Source organism: Salvia miltiorrhiza, chromosome 4 (assembly GCF_028751815.1).
Source record: "Salvia miltiorrhiza cultivar Shanhuang (shh) chromosome 4, IMPLAD_Smil_shh, whole genome shotgun sequence".
Lineage (NCBI taxonomy): Eukaryota > Viridiplantae > Streptophyta > Magnoliopsida > Lamiales > Lamiaceae > Salvia > Salvia miltiorrhiza.
In genome coordinates this window covers 28,069,941-28,093,396 of record NC_080390.1, presented here as the reverse complement: position 1 = coordinate 28,093,396, position 23,456 = coordinate 28,069,941, and the positions used below count along the sequence as shown (strand labels likewise).

At 34.0% G+C, this 23,456-nt stretch overlaps 2 protein-coding genes and 1 long non-coding RNA gene across 6 annotated transcripts; 2 read left to right on the top strand and 1 right to left on the bottom strand.

Annotated features, from left to right (window-relative positions):
- The first annotated feature begins 8,895 nt into the window (after positions 1-8,895).
- Positions 8,896-12,111, top strand: LOC131019585 (NAC domain-containing protein 54). Of its 2 annotated transcripts, none has more exons than XM_057948158.1 (3): positions 8,896-9,346; positions 9,425-9,702; positions 11,530-12,111. In XM_057948158.1, exons 1-3 carry the CDS (start codon positions 9,115-9,117, stop codon positions 11,824-11,826), a joined length of 807 nt encoding a protein of 268 aa, XP_057804141.1. In that variant the 5' UTR covers positions 8,896-9,114; the 3' UTR covers positions 11,827-12,111. The 2 variants fall into 2 exon arrangements, with proteins under 2 accessions (XP_057804141.1, XP_057804140.1); XM_057948157.1 differs by having other exon boundaries at positions 8,900-9,346; positions 9,425-9,705.
- A 678-nt stretch (positions 12,112-12,789) lies between these two features.
- On the bottom strand, positions 12,790-17,747 carry LOC131019583 (uncharacterized). 3 transcript variants are annotated; one of them, XM_057948154.1, is made up of 7 exons: positions 17,556-17,747; positions 17,369-17,467; positions 16,653-16,983; positions 15,566-15,700; positions 15,069-15,151; positions 13,175-13,280; positions 12,790-13,089 (listed from the first exon to the last, which is right to left on the bottom strand). In XM_057948154.1, the coding sequence occupies exons 1-7, from the start codon at positions 17,729-17,731 to the stop codon at positions 13,009-13,011; spliced, it is 1,011 nt and encodes a 336-aa protein (XP_057804137.1). In that variant the 5' UTR covers positions 17,732-17,747; the 3' UTR covers positions 12,790-13,008. The 3 variants fall into 3 exon arrangements, with proteins under 3 accessions (XP_057804137.1, XP_057804139.1, XP_057804138.1); XM_057948156.1 differs by lacking the exon at positions 12,790-13,089 and adding an exon at positions 15,398-15,431 and having other exon boundaries at positions 13,213-13,280; positions 17,556-17,732; XM_057948155.1 differs by lacking the exon at positions 12,790-13,089 and having other exon boundaries at positions 13,213-13,429; positions 17,556-17,732.
- Positions 17,748-22,224: 4,477 nt separating this feature from the next.
- Positions 22,225-23,150, top strand: LOC131019582 (uncharacterized). The gene is made up of 2 exons (XR_009100348.1): positions 22,225-22,451; positions 22,999-23,150. It is a non-coding gene; the product is annotated as an uncharacterized LOC131019582 (long non-coding RNA).
- The last annotated feature ends 306 nt before the right edge of the window (positions 23,151-23,456 follow it).

Below are 23,456 nucleotides of genomic sequence, written 5' to 3'. Positions count from 1 at the left end.
CAACTGGACTGAACTGAAACCCTAAACCCTAGTTGTGAATTATTATAATTGTGAATTCACAACTGAACTGAACTGAAACACTAAACCCTAAACCTAAACCCTAGTTGTGAATTCACAACTGAACTGAAACAGTAAATTCACAACTGAACTGAACTGAAACCTTAAATATAAACCCTAGTTGTGAATTATTACGATTGTGAATTCACAACTGAATTGAAACAGTAAATTCACAAATGAACTTAATTAGTAAATTCACAATTGAACTGAACTGAAACCCTAAATCCTAAACCTAAACCCTAGTTGTGAATTATTATGATTGTGAATTCACAACTGAACTGAAACAGTAAATTCACAACTGAACTGAACTGAAACCGTAAACCCTAGTTGTGAATTATTACGATTGTGGATTCACAACTGAACTGAAATAGTAAATTCACAACTGAACTGAACTGAAACCGTAAACCCTAGTTGTGAACCCTAAACTCTAAACCCAAAACCCTAAAATTTAATTCACATCCAGAATTTTTTGTTTGTGAATTCACAACCAGTCGAATTCACAATCAAAATTTAATTCATAACCATAATTTATTTTGGTTGTGAATTCAAGTAGTTGTGAATTTGAGGTTTTAAAAGTTTGAATTCACAATTAAAACTAGAATTTATTTTGGTTGTGAATTCAAGTTTTAATTGTGAATTCATAGATCTCGTTGTGAATTCAAGAATATTAAGTTGTGAATTCATCGAGTTGGTTGTGAATTCAAGAGCATTAAGTTGAAAATTCATAGATCTGAGCGTGAATTCAAGAATATTATGTTGTGAATTCATAAATTTGATTGTGAATTCAAGAACATTAATCAATTATCCAAAATATGTTTCTCTTTCAATCGATCAAATCTCTTTAATAAAATCCACAAATCATCAGTAAAAAAAATATTACTCATTTTATTTCTTACAATAATTAAAAATTCTCATTTCAACCAAGCGCACATATAATAAATTTCCAATCACCAACACAAGAAAAAAAAATTGAATCTCTGCTGCTGCCATGGATTCATCGAGTGGAATATCGTCGAATTCATCGGGGCTACAAACTCGGCATCGAAGGAGGATCTGCAGCAGACGATGGATTTGAGGAAGAGGAAGTGGATCTGCTGACGTCCTCGATGCCGATTGTGCCCTGGAGGAAGTAGGAAGCGGGGCGGAGCTGTCGCTCCACGCTGCAGGCGAGGAGGCGGAGGTTGGGGGCGTCCACGCGGGCCTCGCGGAGGAGGAAGGCAGAAGACAACAGTCGTCGACTCTCTAGATCTGGAGCAAGATGTCGAAGACAACACCCCAGCCGCCGACTCTTCCCTTTCCACTTCAACCACCCCAAGGCCACCAGATCTATGCTCTCCACAAGTTGAATCCGACAACTCCAAGTTAGAATCGAGAGCGAGGGATAGACAGAGGTGTCGCGGTGGTGGTGGTTGTGCGGCGTTGCCGCTGCGATTGCCGGAGATCTACCACCGCAACTGCGGCTGCGTTTCTCCACAAATTGAATCCGACGACTCCAAGTCATAATCGAGAGAAAGAGATAGAAAGAGGCGTCGCGGTGGTGGTGGCTATGCGGCGCTGCCGCTACGATTGCCGGAGATTGAGTGGCAGCGGTGCGGCAGACGGGCGGTGACAGGGAGAGGGAAAGGGAGAGGGAGCGTGAGAGAGAGAGAGAGAAAGAGAGAGAGAGTACAGCGATACAGAGATGGCGGAGGCGACGAGGCCGACGCGGCGCCGCTTCGCCGGCGATCTGAGCTCGAAGGGAGGGAGGGAGAGAGAGAGAAGGGGGAAGGTGTATCGTGAGAGAGAAGAGAGAGAAAGAGAGTGGAGAGAGAGAGAGAAGAGAATGAGAGAAAGAGAGAGTACATATTTTTAAAGGAGTGTATTTCTGTCTTTTCAATTAAAAAGTGGACAGTTTTTATTATTTTTATCTTAGTGAACAAATTTTATCTTTACAATATGAAAGTGGATAGTTTTATATATTAACTCTATTTATATTATGTATTATTAATGTTTGTATTGTAATATTTACTTAAAAATATTGGGATTGTTATTGTGACGAATATTTAACTATTGTAATATATATTTATACATTCAATGGGTTTGGGTAATTAGTATGTAATATTATATAAGTTTGAGATTAAACTATTAAATAATAAAATTACTTTTTAATTATGTTTGAAATGAGTATGAGTACCTAATTTTTATACGGGTGTTAATTGATCATCATGCTTCATCAATACTAACGATTCCAGCTGATAATAGAGATATTTAAGTACAAAATTATTTTTATAACTTTTACTTATAAATTAAGTATAATGTAAAGTAGTATCCATCCGATCGACGAATTATAAGCTAGTATAGAATTAAACAAGCATGTCTAGTTTAGTACTTTCATTTTTGTAACTCTAGTTCTTTTTTTAAGTGGAAAAATGTTCAACTCAACAAGTTACTTAATACGGGACAATTTTAATATATGGATTAATGACTATAATCATTGAGTATTTAATTACTATATTTATTTTAGTATTTGTCTATCCATACTTAATTTAAATCCCCAATTAATCAATCTATATATAATATAAAAAAGGAGTTTAAGGTAAACTTTTTCCCACCAAAATTTCTCTCTCTTTATTTTTCTTTTTGTAGTTTTTGATTCTCTTTTAAAATCATCAACTTTAATTTATAAAAAAATATTCAATATGGGTGTTAAATTAATTAAAGATAATGACGATAGAGTTAATATATAAAACTATCCACTTTCATATTGTCAAGATAAAAATTGTCCACTAAGATAAAAATAATATAAACTGTTCACTTTTTGATTGAAAAGACAGAAATACCCTCCTTTAAATATATGTACTCTCTCTTTCTCTCTCATTCTCTTCTCTCTCTCTCCACTCTCTTTCTCCCTCTTTTTCTCTCACTCAGCCGGGGGCTGCCGGAGACCACCCGCCCCACCAGGCCGTCGCTCAGCTGCACCCCTTCGATCTTCAAGAACTCCAGCTTATCCCACCGCACATTTCCCCCAAATCTCACGTTGCACGCCGCGAGCGACAATTCTCTAATCGACGAGCACGAAAACAGACGCGGCAACACCGAGTACAAATCATCGCCACCAAAATTGCCATCGTCGATGTCGCTGTCATCGTCGCGATGATACCGATTGATGTTTTCCTCAGATTTTGTCAGGTTGAGGCTGAGGACTTGCACCTGCTTGTCCATGGCGACGCGCAGCCACACGCCGAGGTCGCTCGAGGCGTAGTCCCAGTAGGTGTAGTCGAAGGCGGCGTGGAATTTCAGGATCTCGATCCCTTTCCAGAGACTCATGGCGCGGTTGACGAAGAGTGGGAATTCGAGGAATTGCTCTTGAGAGATTTCTTTTGATTTTTTTTAGTGATGATTTATAATTTTTTTTGAGAGATTTGATTGATTAAAAGAGAAAAATATATTTTTGATAATCGATCATTAATGATCTTGAATTTACAGTCAGATCTATAAATTCACAGTTTAATGTTCTTGAATTCACAACCAGATCTATAAATTCACAACTTAATATTCTTGAATTCACAACCCGATTCTTGAATTCACAACTTAATTTTCTTGAATTCACGACCACATCTATGAATTCACAACTTAATATTATTGAATTCACAACTACATCTATGAATTCACAACTTTATGTTTTTAAATTCAGAACTAGATTTATGAAGTCACAACCAGCTCGATGAATTCACAACTTAATGTTCTTGAATTCACAACCACCTCGATAAATTCACAACTTAATATTGTTGAATTCACAATCAAATCTATGAATTCACAACTAAAACTCGAATTCACAACCAAAATAAATTCTAGTTTTAGTCGTGAATTCAAACTTTAAACATTCAAATTCACAACTATTTGAATTCACAACCAAAATAAATTCTTGTTGTGAATTAAATTCTGGTTGTGAATTTGACTGATTGTGAATTGACAACCAAAAAATTCTGATTGTGAATTTGACTAGTTGTGAATTCACAATCAAAAAATTCTTATTATGAATTAAATTTAGGTTGTGAATTCACAACCAAAAAAATCTGGTTGTGAATTAAATTTTCGTCGTGAATTCGACTGGTTTTGAATTCACAACCAAAAAATTCTTATTGTGAATTAAATTTAGGTTGTGAATTCACAACCAAAAAAATCTGGTTGTGAATTAAATTTTGATTGTGAATTCGACTGGTTGTGAATTCACAAACAAAAAATTCTAGTTGTGAATTGTGAATTCACAAGCAGTGTGAATTCACAACCAAAAATTTTTGGTTGTGAATTGCGGGATTTTTTAAAGGGTGATGTAAAGTGGACATTTTTTTAATTTTTAATGTGAAGGGTATTTTGGTAACAGTGGACATTTTTTAAGTTTTTTATTTTAGTGGACATTTTTTATCTTTACAATATGAAAGTGGCCATTTTAAAAATCCACTCAATGACGATATCTTTAATTTGATGTAAAAATTATAAAAAATAAATTTAAAATCAATAAATTATTATAGTTTAAAGTCACAAAATTGTTTTTTTCTCTCTCCTCTCTCTTCTCTCCTCTATCATATCCTCTCTCATTTCTCATTTTTTAAATGTTACGGTTCTTTCATTCATTTTTCCATATTCTTTCTTTTTTTTTTTTTATGTTTTTACTATATATTAGTAAATTGAAGAGTTTAATTTTGTAGTAGCACATTTATTTAAATTTACTGAAATTGTATACATTTTATTTTTGAAAATGAATGATACATATCTCATATTAAACCCTTTATTTTTCCACTTTCCAATTGATAAAAAATTGTATATGTTGATAGTAACTTTATTTTAAAATTTGAGCATAATCAAAATGACCACATAAATATGATTTAAATATGTATTCGAAAACTATATTAATCTATAGTTATACTATATGTAAATAAATAGTTTTTTACATCTTAGAATACTATATGATCCATAATGATACTTATTATCATCTATACTTGCTTTTGATATTTCATAATTTATATATTTATACACATTATCAATTAAATCAGTTAATTGCTATATCAAAAATTGAAAATTCGAATGTTTTCAAATTGATATTTTTATTGAGATTATATTGTGGATAATTTATTTTTTATTGAGATAATATATGTTTATATTTACTTATATATATATAATATTTATTTATTTAAACTATTGTTCAATTTCGATGAAGTCGTGCATCGCACGAGCGGGCACATACTAGTACGATATAAAAGTTAAATCCATATGTCTTGTTACGTAAACCAAAGAATCCAACCATCTTGGACCTACAAAACTATTTTAGAATGTAATTTTATTGGTATTTTTTTCAATCCCCCCCCCCCCCCCCCCCCACCCTCGCCCCCAACCAAAATAATAATAATAAAAGGAAAAAATGAAATATAGGCCATTAAATATTAGGCTTTTTTTAAGGGAAAAAACTTTAAATATTAGGGTATTATTTTACTATATGATAGTGTGTGTGTGTGTGTGTGAGAGAGAGAGAGAAAGAGAGTATATAGACCTACGTCTAGCTAGGCCCACTCTTTTTCCTTTCGTATATAACACGATCACGATTTATAAACATACTAATCTAAATTATATGATCTCTAGCTATATATACGCAAATAAATAATAGTTTGATGTCCATAACAAAACATCAAATCGTCCTAACTAAGAAACCAATATTAACATGTAAATATTTTCATGCTGCGTATTTTATTTTATATATATATTGTTATATCAAACACACATTAAATGCACGATATATACTATTATCATTACATATACAGTATTTATTGGTAAAATGGAACAATGTTCGATTATAAAATAAAAATGCGTGTTTTTAAAAATACATAATAAAGTGGGAAGTATGAGGTTGAGTGCGCCACCTTTACGAGTAGAGGAAATGGGCTCTCCCAAATTGCGCTCAATCAAAATGTTTAATATAGCCACATCAAATTTGTGTTTGAAATTGTTATATTTTTCTTCTTTGGTGGAGATCATTTTCATTGTGACATTAACACCAAAAGGCACTCTTGTAGTTTGCCATATTAGTCCAAATTGAGTGATTTATCTCATTAACATCGGGCCCTTGTCATTTTCCATGTATTTGTGGTATCACTTATGCCCACTTACACCAAATTATTTTGTGATTGAGATTGTTCGTCACAATTGAAAATGGACATGCATGGTCCATTGACATTTGACAATCGTTAGGAATAAATTTATTGTGCCGCGATAATTTTAAATTATATATTTCAAATAACTCACTGTATATAATATATATATATTGTTATATACTTATATTGAAATTAGCAACGGTAGCTCAATGATTTGGGGCACGAATACAAAAAATAAATCAGGACCTTCTATTTTCACAAGAAAATAATAAGTGGAGAATTAGTTTTATGTATGGTCGGGTCAATTAATTAGGGAGACAAGTATTGAGCATATATAGCTAATAAAATTGATCATTTAGGTTTATATTGTGATTAGCATTATATAAATGGGGTAAAAAGGTCCGAAAATCAAGTTTCTCACCTCACAACACTTACAATGTGACTTTTATATATATATATATAGAGAGAGAAATGTTATGCTACATACCTTATATGAGCTCCTTATATGGGCACCGCTCATGTTTAGGATTCGTTAGCGTTATCTTTTTTGTTTTAGACATTTACTTTTATTCTAATACTTCATAAAATGTTATTGAGATCATTAATTTTATAAATTACATAAAAATCAAAGTTCAATTTGTTCATATTCCCATAAACTTCAAATAATTAATAAAAAGAACAAATTGAACTTTGATTTTTATGTAATTTATAAAATTAATGATCTCAATAACATTTTATGAAGTATTAGAATAAAAGTAAATGTCTAAAAAAAAAAGTAATGCTAACGAATGCTAAATGTGAGATGTGCTCACATAAAAAGCTCACATAAGGTATATAGCATAACATTTCTCTCTCTCTCTCTCTCTCTCTATCTATATATATATATCCCTTTCTGAACATTTAATATGGGTGATAGGACAGATTGATAATCATTTGCCTTGATTGAATTGTTAATTTCCAACATATTCAGGGTGTTTGGCTGAGCTTATAAATTCTTTGAAACAACTTATAAGTTGTTTAAGAGCTTATAAGCTCCTTCAAAGACTCAAAGTGTTTGACAAATAACCTTTTAAAGAGCTTATAAGCTGTTAAAATATGCTCTAAGAGCTTATAAGCTCCTCAAAAAATAAGTTCATCTATCCCAACTTATTTTCTCATTATCTTATAAGCAAGAGCAACACTCATTTTACAAAAATAACTCAATTATGATTTTTTATTTTCATCATATATCATTCTAATTTCATTCTTTTTCGATTTCTCTCACTAACAAAAAATTCCCTCTCTAGCTTATAAGCTCAATTAGCTAAATACTTTGACAACTTATAAGTTCTTAAGAGACTACATCTTATAATTAAGTTCTTGAAACATCTTATAAGCTCCAAGAGCTTATATAAGCTCTTTAAAAAATAAATTTAGCCAAACACCCTATTAATCATTTAAAACTTTAAGTATTCAATCATGCGTTTAATCTTCTTGTCATATCACACAAAGTAAATCCCCCTTATAAATTATAACATGCAGACCATGTAAATGTATAAACATAAGGAGTGAACATATAAACATGTCTTAATCAACTAAAGATTTCATTGTAGTTTATCAATTAATCAAGTTGACAGTTCAAATGCATTTATACATGTCACATAATTGAGAAATGGTACATGCATGGGCCCAAAGAAATTTACGACACTAATTAGCCCAGTTAATTACATAATTAAGACTAATATGGTATTAAGATAACAACATGGGCCCCAACATTTTCATGCCCTACATGGATATTAAATTGAGGGCCCAAGTCCACGAAAAAATCTACTTAGCCAACCTTCTGAACCAAGATTCATTAAAGTATCTCAATCTAATAATTATGAGACCATGTGATGATTTATTAATTAGTAGATGCAATAATTTATTGAATTAATAATTTACCATTTGGTTTGGGTGCACAATTCTGGAGGCCCTGGACCGTACGTATTACTATGCTATGAATAATGTTATTAATTATTTCACTATTATGAAAATTCAAAATAATACGAACTGTCGAAAGTATTTATCCAAAAGCACCCAAGAACCATGTTATATCTCGTGTTTCAGTATCATCCACAACATCAACATGTCTCGTATATTCAATAAATTCGTATATACACATAACATTTATCGATATTGTCATTATAATAGAAGATGAAATGATATTTTTTTTTTGATGAAATTACATTATAAATAAAACAAACCACACACACCCCACCTAGTGGTTATTGTGGCCGAGAGTATTCGAACCTGTGACCTCTTGGACAACAGGCAACCACCCTAACCACTAGGCCATCCCAAGGGGACGATGAAATGATTTTTTGAAACATAGTATATTAATTCGAAAGTAGGAAGAAGCAACATAAAATTTGTGCTTCAGTATCATCCGCGACAAGCCTCGTCTATTTAATAAGTTTGTATCTACCTTATACACATGACATTTACTGATGTTGTTATTATATTATATTAATAGAAGATGAAACATCTTTTGAAACATAGTATTCCAAAGTAGAACTATTGTAGAAGCCACACAAAAATATCAAACACACACACATATATATATATATATATATATAGATATATCCACGCCTCGCTCTCTCTCTCTCTGTGACATGTGTAGTAGAAAAGCATCAAGCCAAATCAAAAGTTTGATGATCCAACACCATGAGCAACCTGGACCATGTCATGATATCTTGCTTTAAACCCTTCTTTCACGAGGGAAAGCATTGGGCCCAGTGTCGCTGATTTTGTCTATATAAGATATAAAGAGCTAGCTGCGGAAAACAAGACACAAGAAACGTTGTAGCATATATGATGATTAGAAAATAAAATATATTTGATGGGAGAATATGGGGCTTCCAAGAAACGCTTCTGGGAATCTAGAAAAGAGAAAAAGGAGAAGATACTTTGAATGGAGTTATATAAATCCCACATGATGGTAGTGTTGTTGGAGCATTTCAAAAGTGGCGCCGGCGGTGGTAGCATCATGGCCCCAGTCGGATTGCCTCCCGGTTTCAGGTTCCACCCCACCGACGAAGAGCTCGTCAACTACTACCTCAAGAGGAAGATCCAAGGCCAAGAAATCGAGCTCGATATCATCCCCGAAGTCGACCTTTACAAATGCGAGCCCTGGGAGCTCGCAGGTCTGTATAAGCTTTAATTAATTAATGAATATGAATATGAATATGCATATTGTTTACGCCTCGTGTTTCACATTGCAGACAAGTCTTTCCTACCAAGTCGGGACCCGGAGTGGTACTTCTTCGGCCCTAGGGACCGGAAGTACCCCAACGGCTTCCGGACCAACCGGGCTACCCGGGCGGGCTACTGGAAGTCCACCGGGAAGGACCGCAGGGTCACGAGCCAGAACCGGGCCGTCGGAATGAAGAAAACACTGGTTTACTATAGAGGAAGGGCCCCACAAGGGATAAGGACTGATTGGGTTATGCATGAGTATCGGCTTGATGATAAGGAGTGGGAAGATGTTTCTGGAATCCAGGTAGCCCGTATGGTTATACTGATTTTACTTTGGATTTTTTTTTCTGATTATCAATGCTAGTTAGTGTGTGTGGTATTTTTTCATTGTCACGTAGGATATATAGCCGATGCAGATAATTAGCTTTGGAGGAGCTAAAATCAAATTTTTGCCGACAATAAATAAAAAGAAATATTAGGTGAAAAAATTATAAGGTAGAAGGTGCTTCAACTGATTCTAGCACCCCTTAATTATGTGTTCATGATAGGAATCTACAAAGACCTAAGTAATTATTGGGAGTTCAAATCGAGTGGAGAAAATTTGATTTAAGCATCTTTAGGTTTCTGTAGTCGTTTTCCTTTCCTGGTCTTCGTGTTTTGTCAATGATGATACGAGAACTTTGTCTTTTTTTTTTTTTTTTTAAATTTGTGGGTTGTGGAAATTATATATACCTGAGATGTCATCATTTGACTCTAAAAGAACGAATTTCGAGGCCCTTATTTTGGTGGAAAAAGCATTTATCTCTCCATTTTTTTCGTTTTCCATCTTGATCTCTTTTTACTCTTGCTAAAGGATGGATAAAAAGCAAGATAGGTTGAGCTTTACCATGTGCCCTCAAGTATTCATGGAGAGAGAGAGAGAGTACATGTAGGGATAAAGAAATAAAATTAGTGTGTGTGTGTGTGTGGAACGTGAGCTGCATGGCATGCATGGGAAGTGAGCTACTTTTGTGACAGATAATCATCCATCTTTATAGGGCTTTGTTATGTAAATAATGCAAATTGTAGATATAAATAGTATGATTCTTACACGATCATTAGTAAATGCGACATAGTTTAATCGAAGCCCAGCAAAAAAAGAAAAGGAAATTTGCTGACATGTTATTCTTTTCTTGCACAGGTCTTAGATCTCTTGAGTGACAAAGTCTCTAGCTTCACTTTGTCTTTCAATAATAATGAGACAAAAGTACAATTCTTCAATACGACTGAATCTCATCCTATATCACCAATCATCACCTTCTTCATTATTATAATTTTTTTATTTTTTATTTCCTTTTGTCGCCTTATCTTTTTATAACCCTATGTCCCGATCTCGAATCCGCAGATTCCTTCACAAATCAAATCATTTGATTTTGTTTTATATTACTATCAATCTAAAATCCAAAAGGAGCATCCCTTCACTTTCATTTTTGTAAGAAGGTGTCGGCCGCTTTTCACTTTATTCTCCCACGTCCCTGAATAAGCCAGATTGTGTGTGTGAAATATGTAATTGGATTCAAATAAAAACTTTTTATCGTGAAAATATTGCACTGGACGTATAAGGTAACTGCATTGCACCGATTGTGTATTGAACGTATAACATTAGTGTAGTACAATGTTCTTACAGTTCTCATGATAAGAAGTTTTTATTTGAACAATTTTCCATATACGGATATATATTTATGCATTTGGAGAGAGAGAGAGAGAGAACTTTCAAAAGCATGTCTGTTTAAAGTTAGAAGATACTGAGAAAATGTACATATGATCACTTCATTTCTATAGGATGGTGTGGGAGAGAGAATAGAAAGATTTCTTTGAACTTGCAACAATTTTTTTACAGAAACTATTAGATTACCTTTTTTCCAGAATTTCTGCGTCTTTATCGCTTTAATTTTGACAGAGTGTATCTCACTAAATCCATCGGCCTCAAATATTGACTCAAAAAACATCTATGACCCCTCTCTTTTGCTGTCATCAGATCATTCATGTTCAAACTTTTCCCTCCCATCAAAACCTAAACATGAATTCAAGAATCTAGCTGTCTTCACTCTCAATCTAGACTAACTCAATCTAATGACCTTTTGGCTCACAGGACTCCTACGCGTTATGCCGTGTTTTCAAGAAAAACGGGCTGTGCTCTGAAGTAGAAGAGCTAGGGCAATCTAGTAGCATACCGTTGCTGGATCATTACATGCAAGGGGCCTCCAACGAGCATGAGACAATGTCGCCCGACTTCCCCTTGGCATCATCTTCCACTATCTGTATGGAAGAAGAAGATAAAGATGATAAAGATGAGTCATGGATGCAGTTCATTACAGACGATGTTTGGTGTTCGTCTAGCGCAACATTTGGTGGCGAAGAGGTGTCTCACATGGGTTTCACAAGCTAATGAGAAAGGATTTAACACAAGGGGGCTCATTAATAATATCAAATATAAATACATTGAATCATCTAATTCATATTTTTTTACAAAAAAAAATATCATGATTTTAAAGAATGTTTCAAGTTTCATCATGAATTACTCTGATCATCTCTAATTGTACTTAGATTTTTTTCCCTTCATTTCTTTTTGGGTGGTGTATTCTCTGTACAACCAGGTTATCTTGTGGTTTTTCCCATTTTACTAAGGTTTCTTCATTGGGTTTCACTAGTGTAATAAAGGGCTTATTTTCTACACAGGCCTCGTACCTAGTTCGTCGTTCCTCCCCCTTTTTCCAGACATAAGTTCTTCACTCCTATCGCAAAAAACATATGTTCAATTCTGCTGACCAAACACAGTCCTACTGCAAAAAATTCAATGGCACTTATAAATGTGATCTAGGTAGGGGTCCATATATGCAAATAAATACTACAGCTTCACCTGTCAACTTTCGTATGTGCCTATGTGTAAACATTTTATAGAACTTACAATATGGAACATATAAATAAATTAAAAGAAGCCGATGAGGAATAGAGCAATTACCATAAGACAGAAATTTGATTCATGAACAAGAAAGACACAGTCAAGAAATAAGCATCTCCTACCAAGTCATGGACAAGAAGGGATTCAAACAATATCGAACCAGCTAGGTTTAAGACAAACAAGCAGATAGCTCAGTAAAGATCATATAGGCATTTGCCTCATATGTGCACCTACATTTTGCAAGTTACAAAGCGTTACAAATTAAGTACTCACTGATTCTAGATAAAACATACTCTCCATATCCGTGAATGTTCCTGTTGCAGCTTAAGGACATTAGATGTATCTTCTGAAATTACTGCAGGTAGGTAGGAGCTAAGAGTACTTCACCCTGGAAGCTAAGCATAAATATATCAAGTGGGCGGTGCTGAACAGACATGAATAGGAAGCATATTTTGTTGACCCTAGAAGGAAATGACAATACTTCATAAATTGTTGACATTTATAACTTAAAGAACAGATGTTTATGTCATGAGTTAGAAACTTAGAAATCATCCTCTCTCTCTCTCTCTCTCTCTCTCTTCCTTATCCTCTGTGTTCGGACAGAAAGCTTCATCAGGATTGTAATGACCAATTTCAATCTACTTGAGGGGGGCCTCCTAGATTGAGTTGTTAAGAGACCTTCCATGTTTGAAATCTGGCATTATCTATCATGAACGAACTGGCATTCCTGTGCCCACCACCTCCATATTTCTGATTGAAATTAAATAATAAGCCAAAACTTTAATAGCATGTCTAACACTCTCCCAAGAATATTGGTTTGGAAAGCAGACATTACCTGTGATATGGATGTAGTGTCCACGTCACCAACACTCCTTAGGCTAATTTTCAACAGTGAGTCATTCCCAAGCTCAGGAACTCTGTATACAACAGCTCCAATTCCCCTAAAGATAGTGAGCCATAAGGATGATGGAAAAGATAAGAATGATGAAAATTGCAAGCATATTGCGAGCTGGAAATTGCTCTTGATTTAAAGCAAAATAAAGCTACATTTTTCCACCTGATGCTAGCACTGTATCACAAGTTCACAACCCTGGTAATGCAATAACTTGGAACCATGAAAATCTCAAAAACGTTGGAACCATGAAAATCTCAAAAATGTTGGCTTGCAGTACACACATAACTATAGCAATGGGTTCCCATACCACCATATTCCCTCAAAGAAGACTCATGGATGGACTTTGTTTGAGTTTGCATAGTTAATCAATAATCAGATATGCGTATTAAACTTAAATTTGACTTCGATAAAACTACGCTAGAGATGTTCTTGTATGCCTTCAAGCAGTTCTTTCCCATTCAAGAGATAAATTTTAGCTCTCTGGTGTTTAGTAATGTACTTTGCATAAGATTGATTCAGCCACAAGAGAGAAATATTAGCTCCCACTTTCAATTGAATCATAAATCACTGTTCATAAATGTTCGAGGTCATGACAAACCCTTTGAATGTACCAATTCAATATAGGCAATCATGCATACCTCGTCTACAGTTGGTCCACCCACATAAAACATCAGCATCGAACCACCCACATAAAACATCAGCATCAAAATTTGCTGATGCCCATAAGTCTGCTCGTGAAATATAACAAATGTCTTTGAACTTTTTGGTTGGGGAGTCCACAAAAAATGATAGAAAAATTTGGACAAGAGAGTTTAAGAAGACTTTGTGAGTTTCTCTAAATCTTGAACTTAAATACAACTAGGTGACTAGAAAAAATCAGAATAAAAGAGACGATTATTGGATTAGATTTGAGAGTGAGAGAGAGATGAAATCCCACAGCATTCTTCGGAGCAAGGTATTCTTACCTTTCGCAACATCATTCCCTCTCTTCAAATTATCCTATGGACTTCAGAATTTGGATCTTCATATGCTAAACTTAGGGTGTGTTTGCTTTGAGGTATAAGGAAGGGATAAGCTCCATTTACTACCTCATACCACGTTTACTCTGACGTAATAAAAAATCCGAGCAGATGGTATAAATTTTCGGGCAGCAAGGGATAATTTTATACCTAAGGGAAGGTAGTATAGAGTGGATAAATATCATTCAAGCCAAACAAGATATAAAAAATGTGGTCCCCACTCTAAGTGATAAATTTATACCCATTATATTATCCTCCACTTAGAGGGATAAAAAGCAAACACACCCTCAATGTATACTCTAGTTAATTCGAAGTGGTTCTCACATTCAACCTCTGAATTTTTATTAAAAATAGCCGAAATAGTCATATTATCAAAACTCCTGCCAGGTTGTCTTAAATCTAAATGGATAACTCAAATGATCATTAAATTTTGACTAAGGGCCAAACAGTTCATGACTTCAATGAGGAAATTAAAATTCAATCTTTGTACCATATTATCTAGGTCATAGTTCCAGAGCAACTCAAAAGAGTTCCATAACCAGAAAGATATTTATAGTCAGTCATTACTGAAGTGGTAAATTTTACCTTTTTTTCTCTCTTAAAAACATAGACATATTAATAGACAAAGCGTGGGTTGATAAATAGTTAGCGGTAGGCCCAAAATATTTCCTGCTTTTTTCCTTGTGTGTATTCTGTTTTATTTTGGTGTCTACATAATACGACTTCTGCAGACAAAAAGCCAATGTGAAATGGAAAAGACATAACTGGAAGAGTATAGCAAGTCAATTAGAGAGTTCAAGTTAGTAACAACAAACCTCCTGTTCATTTTGAGGCTTTTAAGAGCTAACTGATTCCCAAGCTCACTCCTTAGCTCCTGGATCGAATCCGCATTGACAGCCTAAAGGATAAAGATCCAAAAAATATGACATATCAGGATAAAATACGAAACATTCACTTAATATATGAGCAAAGATTCAAAAGCCAGAGATGTATATTTGTCTGGAATATTGAAAGTTAAATTGTTATACAGCATAAATAGATGAAGTTGTTCATTAACCGAAGTTTAAATCACATATACGGCTAAATGCAAATTGTATGACGTGGAATTCAGGCCCTAGCATCAGCACAAAAGGCAGAAACATACACTTGTTATTTTGTGAAGTATCAATTATTGGAACCTGGCACACCATGTTGAAATTAGTGAAGAAGTCAACCAATCATGTTAAATCACCGGAAGAAAGACTTGCCAACTGAAATTTGGTAACAGAAGGTGAATTTAGTAAGGAATGCAGTAAAAAGATCATCAATTTACCAGGCAATTTCCAAAAGCACCACCACCAAGAGTTATTTCATACGACAGCTCGAGAACCTTCTCTATCTTTTTCTGTTTGTCTTCCAAGCTTGACACACCTTGACTTATTACTGAGTCGAGTTCTAATGAGAGCAACTGAAACCATGTCAACCTTAAACAAAAATAAGGGGAAAAACAAGGAAAACATGCAAACAGAGTCTTGAGTAATGTCTTGTGACTTGTGAGTACTAATATAATAGGAAACTGAAACATTTGCAACAGTTTTCAGATGCTAATTTGACAGATTGCTCTAAGCCTGCAAATTGTAATAGTATCATAACTAATAGAGATTATTCTACTTGAAACATACACCACTCACAATATAGTTAGATCAGAAATTATAAAACTCAAGTAACCACTAACCATAAAAGGTGAGGGCACCTAGGATGGAATATATTCACTCTGTACTTGGTGAAACTTGACATAACATTGTTAAGCATGACTCACCATTTGAGAAATGAATACTTTGGTCAGGTACAGGAAAAATAAAATATCTCAAAAAGTCACGATACACTGCAGAAGAGGACAGTGTTGATGCAAAAAGATGAAAGAGAAGGAAAGAAAAGCCAAACTCTTGCCCTTAGTGTAACTGTAATCCAAATGCATGTACTAACCCCTCGAATTATCAGCTTCATTAGTTGTCGCCTTCTCAGGACATGGGGATAGAAGACAATAAATTATCAATATCATGTTGAATGGAGTGCAATAAGCATCTTTCCAAACCATGAGCAATCCTCCAAGTCATTTATCAATATGATGTCCATGAACTTAGAAATTACGAAACATACAAATACTACAGTGAGATGTTCATATTTCCAGCACACGTTTTCACAACTAACGACATGTGAATCACAATTAGTGTCAAAGTCGAATCCAATTACATTTTCAATATAATGCTCTTTGACTTTGCTCTCAAAGTTATCCAATAGATGATTCAGAATGTTCTTCTTTGCTCAAAGACACATGATTCCGTTTTGTTAACATTTGAGGTATCTAATTATCTTTAAGTACAGTTGCCACTTTAGAAAGTGTATGGAACACAAGTTACCTGTTGGAACATAGAGGGATTTAATGTGACATCAAATTCAAGATTTAAATCCTTCAACCCACTGCTAAATGCTTTACTATTTGGAAGGCGCCACCTCCACAGATCACCATCCTCAATGTATTCAAATAGTCTCCTCACTCTCCTGAATTCAGCAACAGCACCATTGATATCGCTGTTGATTTCTCCACCCAAGAGTTTCTCCTTGAAATAATCATAAGCTATTGTAGCTCCACTCCTGTCCATGTCTATCACTGTAGTCACATTCCCATTAGTTAATGTCCCCGAACCCAACATCTCGAGAGCAGTCTTGTGATGGTCCAGGACTACAACCCTATGTATCACCAATTAAAAAAACAGAATTACCAGAAATGTAGAAACATTGAATATCTCTAAATAGAAAATGCATTATTGGAGTTAGTTTTGTTTCATTTTTCTTCTTTAAATGATATGGTGGGAATCTAATCATAATCCCACTGGGCACTAACTTACCACATTAGCTCAAGACCAAAGGTGTACCAAACGAATCACGAATTCTCAAGAATTGTTTAATTTCACATCCAAAAGCAACAAATGAACAAAACCCACTGAAAAGTTTTTATCTTGATCCACAATTCATATCACAAAAAACACCCCACAATCATCTCCAAAACATCAATAATCTACTTGCCTAATGAATAACTGCAATAAAAAAATAAAATAAAAACAAATTAACTAACCTTCCAACTTTTCGAGAGAGCTCCTCGACGAAACCTGGCGGCCCCACAAAATCCAGCAGGTAAACAGTATCAATTTCATTCAAGGGCAAATTCTCAGCTCTGCAATATTACAATTTACAAACACCTTAAGCGCATGCATTAAACAAACAAGTTAACAGGATTGCGTGTGAACTGAAGATATCGGAACCTGATAGGAGAGTAAACGGTATTGGGGAAGAAGAGAGGAGGAGCGGAGGCCAGAGAATGAGAGAAGTAGAGGTAGGCCGCCAAGGCACCAAAGGCGCCATCGGGGCAGGGGTAGTGATATAGCACCAAAGGCGCCATTGAATCGTTTGCTGCCAAATTAAACCAACTCATCATCATCTCATATATATGAATTTATTTATTTTTTAACAAAAAACTTTTTTTTATCTTTTTATCGATCGTGAGACTTAAAAATTAATCTTGACCCGCATAATTCAAATTTTATTATTATTAAAAGTTCATATTTAAATACCTCAAAACTAATTAAAAAATCAAGAAAAATATAAATATAAAAAAATTTAACAACTAATATGTTTATATAAACAAATAAAAAATCCATACACACAATTAAATAAATCTATAATATTTTAAATTATGATTTTAGGATATATATAACTAATTTTTTATTTACAAATTCATATTAAAATTAATAAAACTTTCTTCTCCTTGTGTAGCACCCCGATTTTTCATAAGAATAATATTAGATTATTTTCTAGAATATTTGAAGGAATTTAGGATTTATTCAAATTTAGAATAAATTAGAGAATAATATACCATTACTCACTTCTCGTTATATTTAGAAATTTGCATTGATATTCCCTTAAGCATTTTCATAACATGAGCTCAACTGTATTATATTGTCATTTTTATTTTTATTTTTTATTTTCAAACAAGAAGATATATTTTACCTAAAACTCTATTTAGAATTTATGAATATATAATTACCTATTCTTATAACAAATATTCTTATATAAATATGTATATATAACAGTACGTATATATATATATATATATATATATATAACTATACTAAATAAATAAGCTTTAGTTAATAAATATCCGTGTATATATATATATGTGTGTGTGTAACAGTACATATGTAAATAAATAAATATATGTATAGATGTATTATGCAAATGAAAACAAGTTGATTATATATGTATGTACACACGTTCCTACCTAACACACATACATAAATAATTAGTAAAATGAAATGCATGCATGGGAAAATGCATGGATGGAGAAATGATACGTGGATGACTATTATATAACTAACTAAGCAAACCTATACCTATTCTAAAACAATGACTCATCAAAGCTATTGGATGAGATGTTAGTATAAATAAAGGAATTGTGGCAGTGAATTTCATGCATGAAATATTGGGAAAAAATAAATGTTTCTAAAAGTTTTGATCAGAGATAAGCTTACAGTGCAGATTAATTGGTAATCAAATCACGGTTCATTAACGGAAAGCATATCAAGGTTAAGGTTGAGGTGGGTTCTATTTTCCAAAATATATTTGAGTTATTAAGCTCTGATGTTATATATAAAATGTGGTATGTCCATAAAATGTTTTTCACGTTCTCCCACTGTTTAATGCTCTTATGTTAACAATTGTGGCTTTTAATGGGTCTGACACACCTATTAAAAGTTGTGCGCACTGTCTTAAGGCAGTGGATTGATCCCCACGAGCCTTATAGACGAAAGGAGGATTTTGGGTTCGCCCTTAATCCGGCTAGATGGTGTAGCTGACATGGGTTCGTCCCGGGGTCCCATCTAGTTAATGATGAATGAATGAATGATTACTTCCCAGGGGTCGCCCAGGGACTACGAATGAAATGATAAGGGTAACAGTGGTGCTACGGTATGGCGCGCGCAATGAATGAAAATGTTTTGTGATTATAGAAGTTAAATGTTTATTTTTAAAACCTTCTATAATTCACGTATGTGCATGGACTATCATATGAAAATGATCATTCAAAAATGCATGACCCACTGGGTACACTAGTACTCAGCCCACAAATCTTTTCAATCTTTTCAGGTTAGTAAGATGGTGGAGACGGAAACAGCTGTGGCGGGTTGGCTGCAATATGTTGAAATAGCTAGCTATTATATTTTTAAAAAATATGTCATATATTTTGAGTATGTAAAATGCTAGTTAAAGATTATATATATGATATTATTATTATGCAATAATTTATTTATCGCTCGATGGAGAGTGCATGTAGTCGGCCCATCTTGGACGCTTGACCAAAGCCCTCATGATCATGTTGTGCTATGCCAATTTCATGAGTGAGCTGGTCGGTCAACTCCTTTTGGCGAGCTAGACTCGGTTACCCCATCATTTACCGCTTTATTAAAATTGTAATTAAATGTCCGACTGCTTAGCCGCACGTATTTGTAGACTGGTTCTAAACCACCAGCGTGCTGAGCCAAGCTTTCCGACTTGAATATTAAAAATGTTATAATACTTAGTTTAATTATCCAACAACGATTACTATACATTAATATTCTTTAAGAATATTAACAAAAAGAGATGAACGTATATATTATTATATTATTATTAAATATTTACAATTATTATTATTATTATCCCCTTTCTTTCCCGCTTCTTAAATCCAACCCCTAGTCACGTTTCGGCATTCGTGCCTTCCTTCGGGAATTGGGGCGTGACAGAGTGGTATCAGAGCAGGATCCTGTCGAATCCGCGCTCCTAGTTTGGTACCCGATTAATATCAAAGTAATATTCTTGACTTTGAATTAATCAATAAATGAATAAATTATGGTATATGTGATTAATTATTAAAATGCAGCAACCCCCAGCTAGCTATCTCTCCACTGAGGTATGTTATCTATATAAGAAGCATGAATTAAAAATTGTATGTGTTTAAATTGCATATTCGTAAATGCCCGCAAGAAATGATTTTTCAGGAAATATTTGACAAGTTCTATTTGAGTTTCTCACATGAGTTTCTCACAAGGAATGAATTATAAAATGCATAAATTATTATGCATTAAAGATAGCTTCAAAATGATGATTGATTCTTCCATGCATTATGGTTGAAAAATATGTGATTACTTTTATGACGAAAAAAAAAATGATAAGAAAAAGGATATAGTGAAATGATGACATTGAATGATCCAAGTATTGCATGAGACTTAGTTATGTTAGCTGATAGAAGACTTATTAAGGATATCTTTTATGACAGATGGCAACTAGAACCCGAGGTAGAAACAACGGAAACCCTGAGAATGAGGAACTAGTTAATCATATCCCAATTCGGGATACCGAAAATATGTTCAGGAAACAACACCCTCCGACTTTTGATGGCCTAGGTGATCCTGTAGACGCCGAAAAATGGGTTAGAACGATAGAAAGAATATTTGCCTATATAAGGTGTGATGACAAAGAGAAGGTAATTTATGCAAAATACCAAATGGTTGATGAGGCTGACTTCTGGTGGGAGTCAGTAGAAAGGACTATGGCTCAGGCACAAAAGGACACTTTAACTTGGGAAGGCTTCAAGGAAAAGTTGTTTGAAAAATTTATTCCAGAATGCTATAGGCAAAAGAGACAGAATGAATTTTGGAATTTAAGGCAAGGAAAGAATACGGTAACAGAATATGATCGTGAATTTAATCGATTGTCAAGATACTATCCACAACTGGTGGATACTGATGAAAAGAAAGCAGACAAATTCAGGAAAGGACTGCATCCTGATATTGCAATATCATTGGTTAGTCAAGGAACACTAACCTATGCCCAATCACTAACAAGGGCTTTGAACATTGAGTCATTATTACCAAAAGAAAGAGAGAAGAAACCTATACAACAATTTGGTGGAAATATGGAAAAGAGAAAATGGGAAGACGAATCATTCGAAGAAGGAAATTCGAAAAGAAAAATTTTTAGAGCACCACCACCACAACAATCACAACAACAACAACCACATTTTCAGCAACAACTTCGACAACCGCAACAGCGAAACCAACAATACCCTCAACAGTGGGGATTTCAGGGACAAAAACCTGTGTGTCCCCAGTGTAACAAACCTCACTTAGGAGAATGTCGAATGGGGACAAATGTTTGCTTTAAATGTGGAAGACCGGGACATATGGTTAAAGATTGCACCAATAAAAAAGAGTTAAAATGAAGTAAACAACAGTGAGCCCAGTTCTCCGAGTTGAATGACCAAGGTACGCAAATTTCGAGGACGAAATTTTTATAAGGAGGGAGGAATGTAGCACCCCGATTTTTCATAAGAATAATATTAGATTATTTTCTAGAATATTTGAAGGAATTTAGGATTTATTCAAATTTAGAATAAATTAGAGAATAGTATACCATTACTCACTTCTCGTTATATTTAGAAATTTGCATTGATATTCCCTTAAGCATTTTCATAACATGAGCTCAACTGTATTATATTGTCATTTTTATTTTTATTTTTTATTTTCAAACAAGAAGATATATTTTACCTAAAACTCTATTTAGAATTTATGAATATATAATTACCTATTCTTATAACAAATATTCTTATATAAATATGTATATATAACAGTACGTATATATATATATATATATAACTATACTAAATAAATAAGCTTTAGTTAATAAATATCCGTGTATATATATATATGTGTGTGTGTAACAGTACATATGTAAATAAATAAATATATGTATAGATGTATTATGCAAATGAAAACAAGTTGATTATATATGTATGTACACACGTTCCTACCTAACACACATACATAAATAATTAGTAAAATGAAATGCATGCATGGGAAAATGCATGGATGGAGAAATGATACGTGGATGACTATTAAATAACTAACTAAGCAAACCTATACCTATTCTAAAACAATGACTCATCAAAGCTATTGGATGAGATGTTAGTATAAATAGAGGAATTGTGGCAGTGAATTTCATGCATGAAATATTGGGAAAAAATAAATGTTTCTAAAAGTTTTGATCAGAGATAAGCTTACAGTGCAGATTAATTGGTAATCAAATCACGGTTCATTAACGGAAAGCATATCAAGGTTAAGGTTGAGGTGGGTTCTATTTTCCAAAATATATTTGAGTTATTAAGCTCTGATGTTATATATAAAATGTGGTATGTCCATAAAATGTTTTTCACGTTCTCCCACTGTTTAATGCTCTTATGTTAACAATTGTGGCTTTTAATGGGTCTGACACACCTATTAAAAGTTGTGCGCACTGTCTTAAGGCAGTGGATTGATCCCCACGAGCCTTATAGACGAAAGGAGGATTTTGGGTTCGCCCTTAATCCGGCTAGATGGTGTAGCTGACATGGGTTCGTCCCGGGGTCCCATCTAGTTAATGATGAATGAATGAATGATTACTTCCCAGGGGTCGCCCAGGGACTACGAATGAAATGATAAGGGTAACAGTGGTGCTACGGTATGGCGCGCGCAATGAATGAAAATGTTTTGTGATTATAGAAGTTAAATGTTTATTTTTAAAACCTTCTATAATTCACGTATGTGCATGGACTATCATATGAAAATGATCATTCAAAAATGCATGACCCACTGGGTACACTAGTACTCAGCCCACAAATCTTTTCAATCTTTTCAGGTTAGTAAGATGGTGGAGACGGAAACAGCTGTGGCGGGTTGGCTGCAATATGTTGAAATAGCTAGCTATTATATTTTTAAAAAATATGTCATATATTTTGAGTATGTAAAATGCTAGTTAAAGATTATATATATGATATTATTATTATGCAATAATTTATTTATCGCTCGATGGAGAGTGCATGTAGTCGGCCCATCTTGGACGCTTGACCAAAGCCCTCATGATCATGTTGTGCTATGCCAATTTCATGAGTGAGCTGGTCGGTCAACTCCTTTTGGCGAGCTAGACTCGGTTACCCCATCATTTACCGCTTTATTAAAATTGTAATTAAATGTCCGACTGCTTAGCCGCACGTATTTGTAGACTGGTTCTAAACCACCAGCGTGCTGAGCCAAGCTTTCCGACTTGAATATTAAAAATGTTATAATACTTAGTTTAATTATCCAACAACGATTACT